The sequence below is a fragment of the Mobula hypostoma genome, chromosome 26 (genome assembly GCF_963921235.1).
Source record: "Mobula hypostoma chromosome 26, sMobHyp1.1, whole genome shotgun sequence".
Classification (NCBI taxonomy): Eukaryota; Metazoa; Chordata; class Chondrichthyes; order Myliobatiformes; family Myliobatidae; genus Mobula; species Mobula hypostoma.
The window spans coordinates 4242882-4258133 of record NC_086122.1 but is presented as its reverse complement, the minus strand read 5'-3'; the positions used below and the strand labels follow the sequence as shown (position 1 = coordinate 4258133).

The following is a 15252-nucleotide window of genomic DNA, read 5'->3' as shown; positions in this document are numbered from 1 at the left end:
AATATGGACAGGAAAGGAATAGAAGGTTATGGGCTGAGTGCAGGTCAGTGGGACTAGGTGAGAGTAAGCGTTTGGCACGGACTAGAAGGACCGAGATGGCCTGTTTCCATGCTGTACTTGTTATATGGTTATATACACACCTTCCACCCAAATACACCCCCCCCCCGACACACCCCACCACCCAAATACCCTCCCTGCACACTGCCACCCACACATACACCCACCCAAGTACAGCCCACCGTACCCTCCACACACATGCGTACACACACACACACACACACACACACAACTACAACCATAAAGAGCACACAATATTCTGGGTGCCAGCAGCAAGATGTAAAGGACACCAGGAGAATTAGAAAATGTAGAGCCAGGGTAATGATTGCTCCACTATCCCCATAAACATGCTCTCTTCTCACAGATACCTTCAGGCAGAAGGTATAGAAGCTGAAGTCCCACAACACCTGCCAAAGGGTCTCATCCGGAAATGTCGACTGTACTTTTTTTCCACAGATGCTGCCTGGTCTGCTGAGTTCTTCCAGCATTTTGTGTCTGTCCCACAACACCAGGTTCAAGAACAGCTACAGTCCTTGAACTAACCTGGTCACTACCTCAGTACAGCAACACTATAACAACTGCACACTCCAATCAACTCTTTTTTGTTTTAATTGTGTTGCTTCTTGCATGATTTTGTGTTTTTATTGTTAATGTTGTGTCTCTGATGTGATGTGTCTATGATGCTTTTGATGCAAGCATGTGTACATGTGCTTGTGCAGATGACAATTGGACAATAAGCACTATCCTCAGTTCTAATACTCAGAAATTTGACCGTCCAGGTAAACTGTAAACTGTCTGTGTGTGTGTGTGTGTGTGTCCATGTCCGTCCCAGCCTGTGCCCGGAGCACCAGCTTCACACTTGGCAGCAAGGTCTACAAGTGTAATGACTGTCAGTGTAATGGTGATGCTGGTTCTTACCCTGTGCTCCTCCATACGGGGCAGTTGACGCTGCTCCTGTCTGCACTGTGGAGGAAAGAAAGAGAGCAGTCACGTCAGCAGCAATCACAACATCCACAGCATTCCTTATCCTCAAGTGTTGGCTTGACATTTTTCAACTGCTGGGGACGTGGTAGAGATTTTTGCAGCATAAGGCTGAAGTTATGGAAAACTGGAGAATTGCTAATGTGCTTTTATTTAAAAAGCACGGCAAGGTCAAGCCGGGGAACTGCATACATGAGACTCACATCAGTGATGTGAAAGTTACCGATGGAGATTCTGTGTGACAGGATCACCTTACTTTTGGAAAGACAAGCACATTTTAGTTATCATAGCCTTGTGCATGTGAAATATGCACAAGGCTACAGGTATGTGGAGAGCAAGAGGATAAGAGGATAAGACGTGAGAGGATAAGAGCAATAAAGTGTGACAGTGGAAACGTGTGTATAGAACGGGAGGAGATAGTAAAGCTACTTAGTGAATACCTTCCTTCCTACGCAAAAGGATCTTGGCGATTGTAGGATTGAGTTACAGCAGACTGAAAAGCTTGAGCATATAGATATTAAGAAAGAGGATGTGCTGGAGCTTTTGGAAAGCATCAAGTTGGATAAGTCTCTGGGATCGGATGAGATGTATCCCAGGCTACTGTGGGAAGTGAGGGAGGAGATTGCTGAGCCTTTGGTGATGATCTTTGCATCAACGGGGATGGGAGAAGTTTCAAAGGATTGGACGTTTGCAGATGTTGTTGGAGTAGAGATAGCCCAGGAAATCATACACCAGTAAGTCTTACTTAAGTGGTTGGTAGGTTGATGAAGAACATCCTGAGAGGCAGAATTTATGAACATTTGGAGAGGCATAACATGATTAGGAATAGTCAGTATAGCTTTGTCAAAGGGAGGTCGTGCCTTAAGAGCCTGATTGAATTTTTAGATGATGTGACTAACAGATTGATGAAGGTAGAGCAGTAGATGTAGTGTATATGGATTTCAGCAAGGCACTTGATAAGGTACTTCTTGCAAGGCTTATTGAGAAAGGAAGGAGGCATGGGATCCAAGGGGACATTGCTTTGTGAATCTGCTGGCTTTCCCACAGAAGGCAAAGAGTTGTTGTAGATGGATCATATTCTGCATGGAGATTGGTGACCAGTGGTGTGCCTCAGGGATCTGTTCTGGGACCGCTGCTTTTCATGATTTTTATAAATGACCTGGATGAGGAAGTGGAGGGATGGGTTAGTAAATCTGCTGATGACACAAAGGTTAGGGGTGTTGTGGATAGTGTGGAGGGCTGTCAGGGACATTGAAAGGATGCAAAACTTGCCTGTGAAGTAGCAGGTGGATTTCAACCCAGATAAGTGTGAGGTGGTTCATTCTGGTCAGTCAAGTACGATGGCAGAATATAGTAGTAATGGTAAGACTTTTGGCAGTGTGGAGAATCAGAGGGATCTTGGGGTTCGAGTCCATTGGACACTCAAAGCTGCTGCTCAGGTTGAATCTATGGTTAAGAAGGCATACGGTGCATTGGCCTTCATCAACCATGGGATTGAGTTTAAGAGCCGAGAGGTAATGTTACAGCTATATAGGACCCTGGTCAGGCCCCACTTAGGCTCAGTTCAGGTTGCCTCACTATAGGAAGGATGTGGAAACCATAGAAAGTGTGCAGAAGAGATTTACAAGGATGTTGCCTGGATTGGGGAGCATGCTTCATGAGAATAGGTTGAGTGAACTTGGCCTTTTCTCCTTGGAGCGACCGAGGATGAGAAGTGACCTGATAGAGGTGTACAAGGCATTGATCTTGTGGATAGTCAGAGGCTTTTTCCCAGGGCTGAAATGGCTAGCACGAGAGGGCACAGTTTTATGGTGCTTGGAAGTAGGTACAGAGGAGATGTCAGAGACAAGTTTTTTTACGCAGAGAGAAGTGAGTGTGTGGAATAGCGGAGGCAGATACGATAGAGACTCCTGGATAGGAATTACCTAAGGTTACCCATAGTCCTCTAGTTTTCTAAGCTCCAAGTAAGTCCATGTTCAGCACAGCATTGTGGTCCAAAGGGCCTGTATTGTGCTGCAGGTTTCCTATGCTTCTATGTTTCTATAAATAGAGTCTCACAAATTTGCTAGCTTGACTTTGTTGCAACCACAGGTTTGGCAGCGCAGCAGATACGGCAATTTTCTCATGAGTATGCATATCTCAGCTTATTATTATTTCATTGTGATAGTACTTAACTCCATTCATTATGTTGTTGTATTTGTCAATACTTGGACACAGCAATACTTCTCTGCCTGCGGGCATTTCATCTTGACTGAGAAATTGGACTGTCGAGTCAACTGACTCTGGAGACTAATGGTATTCGTTTTATTCTTAGTTGTTCTTTTGAGCTGCAGTGTAGGCTTCATTTTCCATTTGAGAGTTTTAGTTAATGTCCCAGCTTAGCCTAGCGTGTATTTTTTCCTCTTCCCTTTAACACTGTTCACTATCGATCCACTTCTGTGTTTCTCGCTCCGCACTTGGGCCATATCTGAACCTGGTGACAGCAAGTCTCAACTACGCAAAAATAGACCCAGTAGAGAAGGAGCAGCTGACCTTGGCCACGAATTTCATTGGTCAGTGATTTGTCGAGGCAACAATGTTCCATTGAAGTTTCTATGTATGAACTCTTGCTTCTGTCTCCAACGTGACAGAAGGATCTTGCCAAGTAGTGGACCCAGCAAAGTTTGAACAGTGACGTTTTGACATTGGTGGCTTAAGGAGAGTTTGCCTTTATTCTGAGTGCACATCCTGACTCTACATTCCGAGAGTCCCGAGTCTACATAACAAGCTTCTTTAGTCTACATTGAGTTTCTCTGGAATCCATTCCAAGCTTTTCAAGTCACAAGTACCCAGGTTCCCAGCTTTGTGATCCCATGACTAAGGTCAGCGTAACAAATGAGCGCTTCAAGCAAGCTTATCAATTGATTCAACAAATCATCATTCAAGTCAATAGTGTAAATTCTGGAAGAGCCCTACTCCAGAAAGCTGATCCCTGTCTGTGGTGTGCAAATACACAAGTAAGGTAACCCTATCAAGAGTATTTTTAACCTCTTGATGAAAGTCATGGTACAGACTGGGAAAATTAAACTTTCGTATCGCAAATTAAACAGATCTACAGACAACCAGCTTTCTTAGCGATGAAAGAAACCTGTCTATGTTGTCTTGATCTGTAAAATAGAGAGTATATCCTAATTGCCTCTGGAAAAAATTGTAAAAGATTTGAAAAGGTTCCTTCTCTAGGTTTCAAGTTTCATGTCTTCAAGGTTTCCCCAAGGACTTTTCTCTATCTTCCTAAGCTTTTTATTTTTCTGATTGTTTCCAAGGCTTATTCAATGTGTTTAGGGTTTTTCAATGTCCTTCCCATCTCGAGGACTCCCAAGCCTCCCTCTTGGCCCCACCCGAGGTTTCTTGATCTCACTCAACGTTTTCTGGTCTCTTGGTCTGCTGGGGTTCCCAGGTCACTCAGGATCCCCAAGTCTCTCTCCCTTTCGAGTTCCCCATGCTTCCCTCTCAAGTTCCCCAGGATCTCGGGTTTTCAGGTCTTCTTGGGCCATCAGGTGCCAGCTATAGGGAGGCGATACTTTAGGCTTGTGCAGGGCATCAGAGAGCATTGGGCTCTGAGGTTTTTAAAGCACCTGAATTGGTTAATTGTTGCTTAATAACAGTTATTAATGGTTTAAGAGTTCCTTAGTGTGGGCACGTGGCCAAATGGTTAAGGCATTGGACTAGAGACCTAAAGGTCGTGAGTTCCAGCCCCAGCCAAGGGAACATGTTGTGTCCTTGAGCAAGGCACTTAATCACACATTGCTCTGCGACGACACTGGTGCCAAGTTGTATGGGTCCTAATGCCCTTCTCTTGAACAACTTTGGTGTCGTGGAGAGGGGAAGACTCACAGCATGGGCAACTGCTGGTCTTCCATACAACCTTGCCCAGGTCTGTTTCCTGGAGAGTAAAGACTTTACATGTGCAGATCCATGGTCTCGCAAGACTAACTTTACTTTAAGAGTTCCTTGTGTTTTTCTTGAGCAACTCGCTCTATGTAATGCAGTTTCCTGGTGCTTTCTGTACAAGTTTATTTTTATAGGCTCAGGGATTCTGTATTAGTTTTATTGTTGAAGCAGATGCCTGATTAGCTCCAATCGGATGGTTCTCATTTTGAGAATGATCCATCTCACGGTGTCACTTGGTCAAGCTACCTCTGTAAAAGCTCTTGTTTCTGTCTCTACATGGAAGTCTTTGGCTCCGATATTGGCAGTGCACACCATGGAATTTATCTAACAGCATCATTGAAGGACATCTTGGACAAGTCCCTCATCCGGGACTTCCAGCGGACACAGGTCTGACACCTCAGGAACTGCGCCAAGACAGGGGGGACCTGTCACAATCACACATTTGGCAGCACAGCAGATATGGCAATTGTGCTCGTGAGTATGCACGTGTCAGCAAATTATTATTTCATTGTGATAATACTTAACTCCATTCATTCTGTTATAGTATTTTTTGAGATTTGGACACAGCACAGCAACGCTTCGCTGCCTGCTTGCATTCCGCCTTTCCTGAGAAATTGGACCGTCGGGTCAACTGACTCTGAAGACTAATGGCATTCTTTTTATTCTTCGTTGCTCTTTTCAGCTGCAGTGTAGGCTTCATTTTCCATTTGAGTGTTTTAGTTAACGGACCTGTTTGGTCTAGCATGTGTTGTTTTCTTTTCCCTTTAACACTGTTCGCATTGAAGTCTGAGAAGTATCGACCCGTGTCAGTATCTCTCATCTGCACTTGGGCCACATCTGAACCCGGTGACAGACTCGAAGTGGTGATCAAGAGGGCAGGGTAGTAGACGTTATCTACAAGGAACTTGGCAATGTGTTTGACAAGGTCCTGCATGGTATGCTGTTCTGGAAGGTTGGATTAGATGGAATCCATGGTGAGCCAGCCAACTAGATACAAAATATATATATAAAGGCTTTGTAGTAGTAGGAGTTGGAGAGTGGTGGTGGAAGGCTGTTTTTTTTCCAGACTGGGAGCCTGTAACCAGTGATGCACCTCAGTTATAAGGGCTGGGTCCCCTGTTATTTATCATATTATCAATCTGGATGCCAGTGTTGATCAGAACACCAAAATCGCTGGTATATCTGACAACATATTGCTGATATAGCACGTGCAGTGGTAGCATAGACGTCAGCATGATGCTATTACAGCCCAGAGTTCAATCCCAGCATCCTCTGTAACTAAAACTTAAAAAAAACAAGGCACTGAAAGAATACAGCAGGATGTAGGTAACTAGAAAAGTGGGCAAAAGAATGGCTGATGGAATTTAACTCAGACAAGAGGGATGTAGTTTGAGAAGTTCCAACAGGGCAAGGCAAAGACAGTGAATGACAAGGCCCCAGGGAATGCTGTACATCAAACAGACCCAGAGATACAGGCATACAGTTCCTTGAAAGTGGTGACATAGGTAGACAGGGTGCTGAAGAAGGGACATGGCACACTTTCTTTCATTGGATAGGGCACTGAGTACAACAGTTCAAAGCTCAGTTGGGATATTATAGCTTTACAAGACATTGGTTAAGTTGGAGAGGGTCAGGAGAGATTCAAAGGATGTTGTCTAGACTGGAAGGCTTGAGTTATAAGGAGAGATTGGATGTGCTGGATGGATGTAAAGGATGGTGAGGAAGTGACCTTATTAAATCATGGGGTCAGAGAAAAGGTGGGTGGCCATTATCTTGTTCCCATGTCTAAAACTAAAGGGCAAAGGTTTAAGGTGAGAGAGTTAAAGTAGAACTGACAACAAGTTTTTTTTTACACAAAGCACGATGCTGTCCTTGAGTGAAAAACTTAAAAGCCATTTCAATAGAATCTGTTTCCATAACTCTAATCTGAACAAGATTTACAAGGGAGGAGCCCACTATCAAGAAGGGTTGAATAGATTGGGGTTGCTTCCTTAGAAAAGGGACTTCATTGAAAAGGTGGATGAGGACAGATAAAATCCCACTTGGGGTGGATCCAAGATTAGACATGACAAGTACAAGGCGATGTGAATTAGAATGTCAGGTGATAATTCTTTATTGAAGGAGTGATCAGTTAAGGAACTTCTCACTCCCAAAAGTACCACAGCAAAGAGCTCACCTGCTTTCAGGATGAAGCTGAAGTCTGTGCAGAAAGAGAGGGCTAGACAGAAGGTGGGTAAGGACTAGAAACTCCTGCAGAGGTCTCCAGAGCTGAATGGTCCATGTCGGTGCTGGGGAGGCTGCAATAAATATAGCCCTGCTCGCGGGATACAATCCCCCTTCATTCTCCAACCACCTTGGGCCTGGCTTTGTTCTACATTCCTGGCAACAGAGAGGTTGGGGTAGGGTGTTCAGAACTTTACACAATATGATCTGTAACTTCAGGTACGAGGAAATCTGCAGATGCTGGAATTTCAAGCAACACACATAAAAATTGCTGGTGAACGCAGCAGGCCAGGCAGCATCTATAGGAAGAGGTACAGTCGACGTTTCGGGCCGAGACCCTTTGTCAGGACTAATTGAAAGAAGAGACCTATTTTAAAGAAAGGGTCTTCCCTTCATCCACCATCAACTCTGCTCTCAGACGCATCTCTCCCATTTCACGCACATCTGCTCTCACCCCATCCTTCCGCCACCCCACTAGGAATAGGGTTCCCCTGGTCCTCACCTACAACCCCACCAGCCTCTGGGTCCAACATATTATTCTCTGTAACTTCCGCCACCTCCAACGGGATCCCACCATTAAGCACATCTTTCCCTCCTCCCCCCCCCGGCTCTCTATGCGACTCCCTTGTCCATTCGTCCCCCCCCCCCCCCACCTCTTCCCACCGATCTCCCTCCCGGCACTTATCCTTGTAAGCGGAACACATGCCCTTACACTTCCTCCCTCACCACCATTCAGGGCCCCAGACAGTCCTTCCAGGTGAGGCGACACTTCACCTGTGAGTCGGCTGGGGTGATATACTGCGTCCGGTGCTACCAATGCGGCCTTCTATATATTGGCGAGACCCGACGCAGGCTGGGAGACTGTTTCGCTGAACACCTACGCTCTGTCCACCACAGAAAGCAGGATCTCCCAGTGGGCACATATTTTAATTCCACATCCCATTCCCATTCTGACATGTCTATCCACGGCCTCCTCTACTGTAAAGATGAAGCCACACTCAGGTTGGAGGAATAACACCTTATATTCCATTTGGGAAGCCTCCAACCTGATGGCATGAACATCGACTTCTCTAACTTCTGTTAATGCCCCACCTCCCCCTCGTACCCCATCCATTATTTATTTATCTTTTATTATTAATAATTTTTTTTCTCTCTCTCCTTTTCCTCCCTCTGTCCCTCTCACTATACTCCTTGCCCATCTTTTGGGCTTCCCCCCCTCTCCCTTTCTTTCTCCCTAGGCCTCCCATCCATCCCAAGATCCTCTCATATCCCTTTTGCTAATCAACTTTCCAGCTCTTAGCTCCATCCCTTCCCCCTCCTGTCTTCTCCTATCATTTCGGATCTCCCCCTCCCCCTTGCACTTTCAAATCTCTTACTATCTCTTCTTTCAGTTAGTCCTGACGAAGGATCTCAGCCTGAAATGTCAACTGTGCCTCTTCCTATAGGTGCTGCCTGGCCCGCTGCGTTCACCAGCAATTTTTATGTAACTTCAGGCTCCTGTTCCAGTCCTGCAGTTACAAGGACCAGGAGCTCATTAGCTTCCCTGCTTAGGTTTCCATCTATGGGTTGATGGGAACCAATTTCCCCCTGGGATCAATAAAGTATGACTATGACTATGACTATTGATGGAGACAGGTTTCCCTGTGAACTTCCCTTTGTTTCTATTCATCCATCCACAATGGATGGCTTCCACTCTTGTGTCTCCGGCAGATCCCTCCCAGATGGTGGAAAACAGCTTGCAGGAGTAGATGTGGATGGTGTTCAGGAGTGGCACTGCAATGCAGAGATACCACCAGAGAGCTTCCCACTGACCTTCTCGCAGTGGTCGATGGCTCCTGCCCCAGGAGTGCTGTGTGGTGTCTGCTCCACCTTGGCTCCGGTAAATGCCTGGGCACCAGGGAATCCATTGCTGCAGTTAGCACAGAAAACCTGCAGAGGGAAAAAATACAGAGCTTCAGAGATCTAAGAGCAGGACCAAAGAACTCTGGCATGTCGTCACCAGCTGCTCTGTGACAATACAACAACGGGAATAAACATTGGCTCCTTCTGGAGCAGAAACCTGCTGGGAGCACAGGATTCACCCTGAACAAAAAAACAAACTTCATCAAATAACTGGGATCCAAGGAAGCTCAATGCTAAGGCAGAAAACATCTAAGGTTCAACTTTGCGAAAGAACTGGCTTGATGGGCCAAACATCTTGCTCCATGTCCTCTGTTATCCCATAATCTAGGAAGTGTCACCTGGACATATTGTAAGTTGGAAGTTTAGTGAAATCGTGTCGCTCTACGACATTGGATTTGAATGCAACAGTGATTGGTAGGAGCCCTAATGTGGAGAACGGAAGCCCCAGTGAGCAATGGCTATCTGCATTATGAATAAGTGGTGGGAGGTCAGGCTGAGAGGCAGCAACGGTGGGGCGCAGCGACTACCCAAGTCCAGCAAGTGCCCACCACCGTGCTGCCAACATGGAGGGTACATCGCCCAACCTCCAGTTTTCACTCATCTCTTCCTGCCTCCCCACCCAATACCACTTTCCTGGTATTGGCTGCCCATCCTGTCCATCATCACAGCCTTCCTCGACCAATTTAAAAGGATGATTCACAATAGTCAGAACAATCTTCTTCACACATCTGCAATCTTTTATAGTCAATAATTAAAATATTCTCTAACAATTTGTATAAAGACCAAATGTATAAAGTAGAATAAAATTATAGTATGGTTGGAATCATCCTATTAAACAATAAAAGACTTTTAAAATTATTAACTGATTCCAATCTGATATAATTTTTGCTCAAGAGACACATATCAGGGCGAGAGATCAAAATAGATTTTTTGGATGGTGGAATGGTTTGCAATTCAACTCTGCTTCTCAGAGTAAAACAAAAGGTGTGTCTATTTTTATTAAATCTAATATTTTTATTCAAGAGGATATTAAATTAGATTCTAATGGTAGATTTTTAATTGTTAAAGGAACGATCTGTAACAGAAAAGTTGTTTTGGGTAATTTGTTTGGTCCTAACTTAGATGATCCTTTTTTTTAAAAAAAGGTATTTGCTTTACTGCCTGATTTAAATGAATATATGCTGATAATGGGTGGGGATTTTAACTGCTGCTTAAATCCTATGATTGATAACAGCTCAACCAATCAGCAACTTCCAAATCGTTCCGTGTCATTTATTAATTCCTTTTTGATTGATTTTGGGTTGATTGATTTGTGGAGGTATCTCCATCCCGATAAGAGAGAATATTGTTTCTTCTCACATGTTTATAAAAAATATTCGAGGATCGATTATATTATAATCGATCCCCGCTTCTCGCCTAGTGTTAAAAATGGTGAATATGACACTATTGCTGTATCTGATCACGCGCCTCTGAGTTTGTCTTTTGAATTTGATGATGTCATTCTTGCCCACCCACCATGGCGCATGTCTCAGACATAATTGCAAAACTCTGACTTTGTCAGTTTCGTTGAAACCCAGATAAAAGATTTTTTTCTTTTTAATGATACAGGGGGTATGTCTAAATTAATTATATGGGATACATTTAAAGCATTTTTACGTGGTCAGATTATTTCTTATTCAGCTGAACTTAAAAAAACAGACTAAAGCAGAATTAGATAGAATTTCAAAACAAGTTAAAGATTTAGATAATATCCATGCTATTTCCCCCAATATTGATTTATTTAAACAAAGGGTGGAACTTCAATCACAATATAATCTGTTATTAACTCATCCCATTGAAGGATATTTACTTAAGTTAAAGAGCCATTTTATATGTTTGGAGATAAAAATAATAAACTGCTCGCATCTCAATTAAAAATGGCTGCAGCCAAAAGGCAAATCATGAAAATTCGTAGGAAAGATGGTATCTTGGCTCAGAAATATGAAGAAATTAATAAGATTTTTCAAGATATTTATGCTGAACTTCATAAATCTCAACGTCCATTAGATTCCTCTAAAATGAATGCTTTTTTACGAAAGATTGTTTTTCCTAAAACCTCGGCTGAGGATCAAAAAACTCTTGATGCTCAAATCACTGAAGCCGAAATTCATAAAGCTATTTTTTCAATGCAATCTGGTAAGTCCCCAGGAGTTGATGGTTATCCTGTAGAATTTTATAAAAAATTCAGAAAGTTGCTTTCTCCATATATGTTGGAAATGTTTAAGGATTCTTTTGTGAAAGGTGACTTACTCTCTACTTTTTAATGAGCCTTCTATTTCTTTAATTCTTAAAAAAGATAAAGATCCCACTGACTGTGCTTCATATAGACCTATTTCATTACTGAATGTCGATGCTAAGATTCTGTCAAAGATAATGCCCAATCAGTTGGAGAATATTTTGGGTAAAATTATTTTTAAAGAACAAACAGGCTTTATAAAGGGTTGCTATTCTTTTTCAAATGTTCGGAGACTATTTAATATTATATATTCGTCCTCTTTTAAAACTCCACAATGTGTTGTATCTTTGGATGCTGAAAAAGCGTTCGATCGAGTCGAATGGAAATATTTATTTAATGTTTTACAGAAATTTGGCTTTGGTGCTAATTTTAATAATTGGATTAAAATGATATATAAAGCCCCTACTGCTACTGTTGTCACTAACAATTGTAGGTCTCCTTTTTTCAGCTTTCATGGGGGACAAGGCAAGGCTGTCCATTAAGTCCTTTGTTGTTTAATATTAGAACCCCTTGCTGTTGCTGTTGGAGAGGCTAAAAATATCCATGGGATTTTTGTGAATGAGACCTCTCTTTACGCTGATGATTTATTGGTTTATATATCTAATCCTGACGAATCCATTCCTGCCTTGCTAAAATTATTTAATTAATTTGGAGATTTTTCAGGATATAAAATAAATTTTAGTGAAAGTGAATTGTTTCCTTTAAATGATTCTGTCTCTATATATGATAATACTCCCTTTAAAGTCACGGGTTCTTTTAGATATTTAGGTATTATAATTACTAAAAAATTTAAGGATCCTTATAAAGCCAACTTTGTTCCTTTAGTAGACTATAAAGTATTTATTTAGTAGATGGAATCCACTTACATTTTCACTTCTTGGTCGTATTCATATAGTTAAAATGATGATTTTACCAAAATTTTTTATATTTATTTCAGAATATCCCTGTTTTTTTGATTAGGAAGATTTTTGATCGGATTGATTCTATTATTTTATCTTTTATTTGGAATAATAAAAGACCAAGAATTAGTAAATGTCACTTACAAAAATTGAAAAAGGATGGAGGTCTTGCTTTGCTTAATCTAAGAATGTATTATTGGGCTGTTAATGTGGAATACATTTCTTTTTGGTTACATTGGGTTGATAAGAGTGATCGGCCAATTTGGGTAGACCTGGAACTGAAAGTTCTAACCTCGTTATTGGGAGCTGCTTTACCTATACAATTATCTAAAGTTGTTAATTTAAACCTATATCCTGTGATTAAGTATTCTTTATAAATTTGGCTCCAGTTCCGCAATTTTTTTAATCTTAAAAAATTTAAACTTTGTAGTTTAATTTATCGAAATTACTTCTTTAAGCCTTCCAATTTTTTTTACTTTGGAGAAATAAAGGTATTAATTCTTTTTTGGATTTATTTAAAGAAGATAGATTGATGTCTTTTGAACAATTAATTGATACTCATACTTTCTGCAATACCTTCAAGTTAGACATTTTTTACAAAAATATTTCAGTAGTTTTCCTTACATATAGGAGGCTGACCTGTTGTGAGTATGAACCCTTCGATCAAGGGTTCTATTGGAAGAACTTATAATTTATTATTACAATGGGATAAGCGTCCTTTATCTAAGATTAAACAGGTTTGGGAGAAGGAACTCAATTTGACTTTTATGACGGAGGATGGATGCGGATCTTGAAGTTGGTTAACTCTTCTTCGATTTGTACTAGCCATTCATTGATTTAATTTTAAATTGCACATTATTATCATTTGACGAAGGAGAGACTTGGCCTTCACAGCCGCCTGGCAATGAATTCCACAGATCCACCATCCTCGGGCTAAATAAATTACTATTTTTCTCTATTCTAAAGGGACATCTTTGTATTCTGAGACTGTGCCTTCCGGTCCTAGACTTCCCTACTATAGAAGACCTTTTCTCCATGTCCATTTTATCTAGGCCTTTCAATATTGGATAGGTTCAGTGACATTCACCATTGTTCTTCTAAACTCCAGTGAGTACAGACAGAGTAATCAAATGTTCCTGATACGTTAACCTTTTCATTCCCAGGATCATTTTCATGACATTCCTCTGGACCCTCCCCAATATCAGCACATCCTTTCTTAGATAAGGGGCCCCAAAATGGTCACAATACTCCATGCGTGGTCCAAACTGCTTTATAAACCCTCAGCATTACACCCTTGCACTTATATTCGAATCCTCCTGAAATGAATGCTAACTTACAGGACAATAGAACCTCAGCCAAACAGTGACACCAGCTTCAGTGTGGATAAGGTAGTTTAAAGACCCTCTGAATGTTTTCAGTGCATGCATGATGTGGCAACACACCACAGCAAATTCTTAACACACATAAGTGTGGAATATGAAGTTGATCTTTGAGCCAATTCCACTGAGCACTGTTTTCAACAACTGCAATTATTTGAATACACAAGTTAAAAGCTCTGTGATTCCAGTAAGTAAGGAGTTCACTTAGACATGAATTATCTGTCTGAGAATAAATGTTGTTGAAGTATTTGTGCTGTTTCTTCAGAAGATCCTCCTCACACACCCTACTTGAACCCTGAAATCCAACTTTACAATCCCACCATGGTCAAAGTCTTTCCCGGGAGTGTGATTTTTACCTTGAAGAAAGAATTGTTCCTCTCAGCAAAGAGTGACAGTGGAGGCTGAAACACAAAAGCAGTGTAAAATAATCATTTCACTCCAACCGAGAACTATCAGCTGAACTTCAATAGCAAGCCATCTGAAAGGTTCACCTCTGGCCTCCCAGGTTATGTCAGCTTATTTGAAAACAAACAACAATGCTTCCCCCAGCTCCCCAGCCAACATTATTGCTTGAATCTCACTACAGGAGTGTGCTCTCTAGAAATCAGTTTCTGGTCTTCATTTATCAAATTGATACTTCCGTACTTCTAGAATCCTAGGCAGGCTGAGTTTCCGAATAATGCACAACTTTTCTTCCTTGTTCACATGCTCTTGCAGTCTCATGAGTGTGATGGAAGAAGTGACAATATCTACTCCACTTACCTTCACCATATCACAGGTGTAAACCCCTAGTCACAGCTGTTCAACAAATCAGACAGTTCCTTCCTCCTGCCCACACATCAAGGATGGCCTAATTCCTCTCCAGTTTTGTGCTTCTCAGGTGACTGGTGAGACCAATATGGGAACAACAGACTCTTTGTACGGGCAAGGTGTCACAAAGCATAAAAATAGGCCTTTTGGCCCAGCTTATCCATGCAAAATAGAGACGCCCAGCTAAGCCAGCTCCATTTGCCTATTTGACCCATACCTTTCCTATTCACATACGTTTCCAGCACTTTGCACAGGGCCTATGTGTGGTGCAGACATGGTTCTCAATACCAACCCAAATCCCCTTCTCTGAGCACTCATGGGCCAGTGGTTTCAATAAGTCAATGGGGATGTTGCATTTCTTCAAGGAGGCTGAGTGCTCATCCTTGGATCTTTGGGTCTAGCAGGTAATCTGCTCCTGAGAGCAAAGTCAGAATAAGGTGTCTGATCTTGAGAGTCTGCCTTCGGATACATGAACAAGCCTACCTGCCCAATAAGTCCCAATGACGGTCTCAGCAATGGGAGTGTTGGCCTGGGAGCAGATAGTGTCGTTGCTCCAGTTTCCCATCCAGACCATTTGCAGGAGATTGACGAAGCTATACTTACCACTTTCCTAAGCAACCTACTATGGGAAGTCGAGGTCTCAGAAACATGGGATAGGGGTCACTCACTGCTACCCAACAGACCAGGAGTTTCATGCCAGGTGTGACATCTTGATCTTCAGACACACTATCTCCTCAAAAGTTGTGAATCGGCAAAGACTTGAAGGGGCAAATGATTTCCTACATTATGGGAGATA

General features: G+C 42.2%; 1 protein-coding gene across 1 annotated transcript in view; it reads right to left on the bottom strand.

Annotated features, from left to right (window-relative positions):
* The window catches only part of col16a1 (collagen, type XVI, alpha 1), a 414952-nt gene that overhangs the window by 70704 nt on the left and 328996 nt on the right, over positions 1 to 15252 (bottom strand). The window contains exons 43-45 of the mRNA XM_063033604.1: positions 14003 to 14047; positions 9004 to 9120; positions 976 to 1020 (exon numbers count right to left, since the gene is read on the bottom strand). Of these exons, the coding sequence (XP_062889674.1) occupies positions 976 to 1020; positions 9004 to 9120; positions 14003 to 14047 (207 nt within the window). The remainder of the gene's footprint in view (positions 1 to 975; positions 1021 to 9003; positions 9121 to 14002; positions 14048 to 15252) is intronic.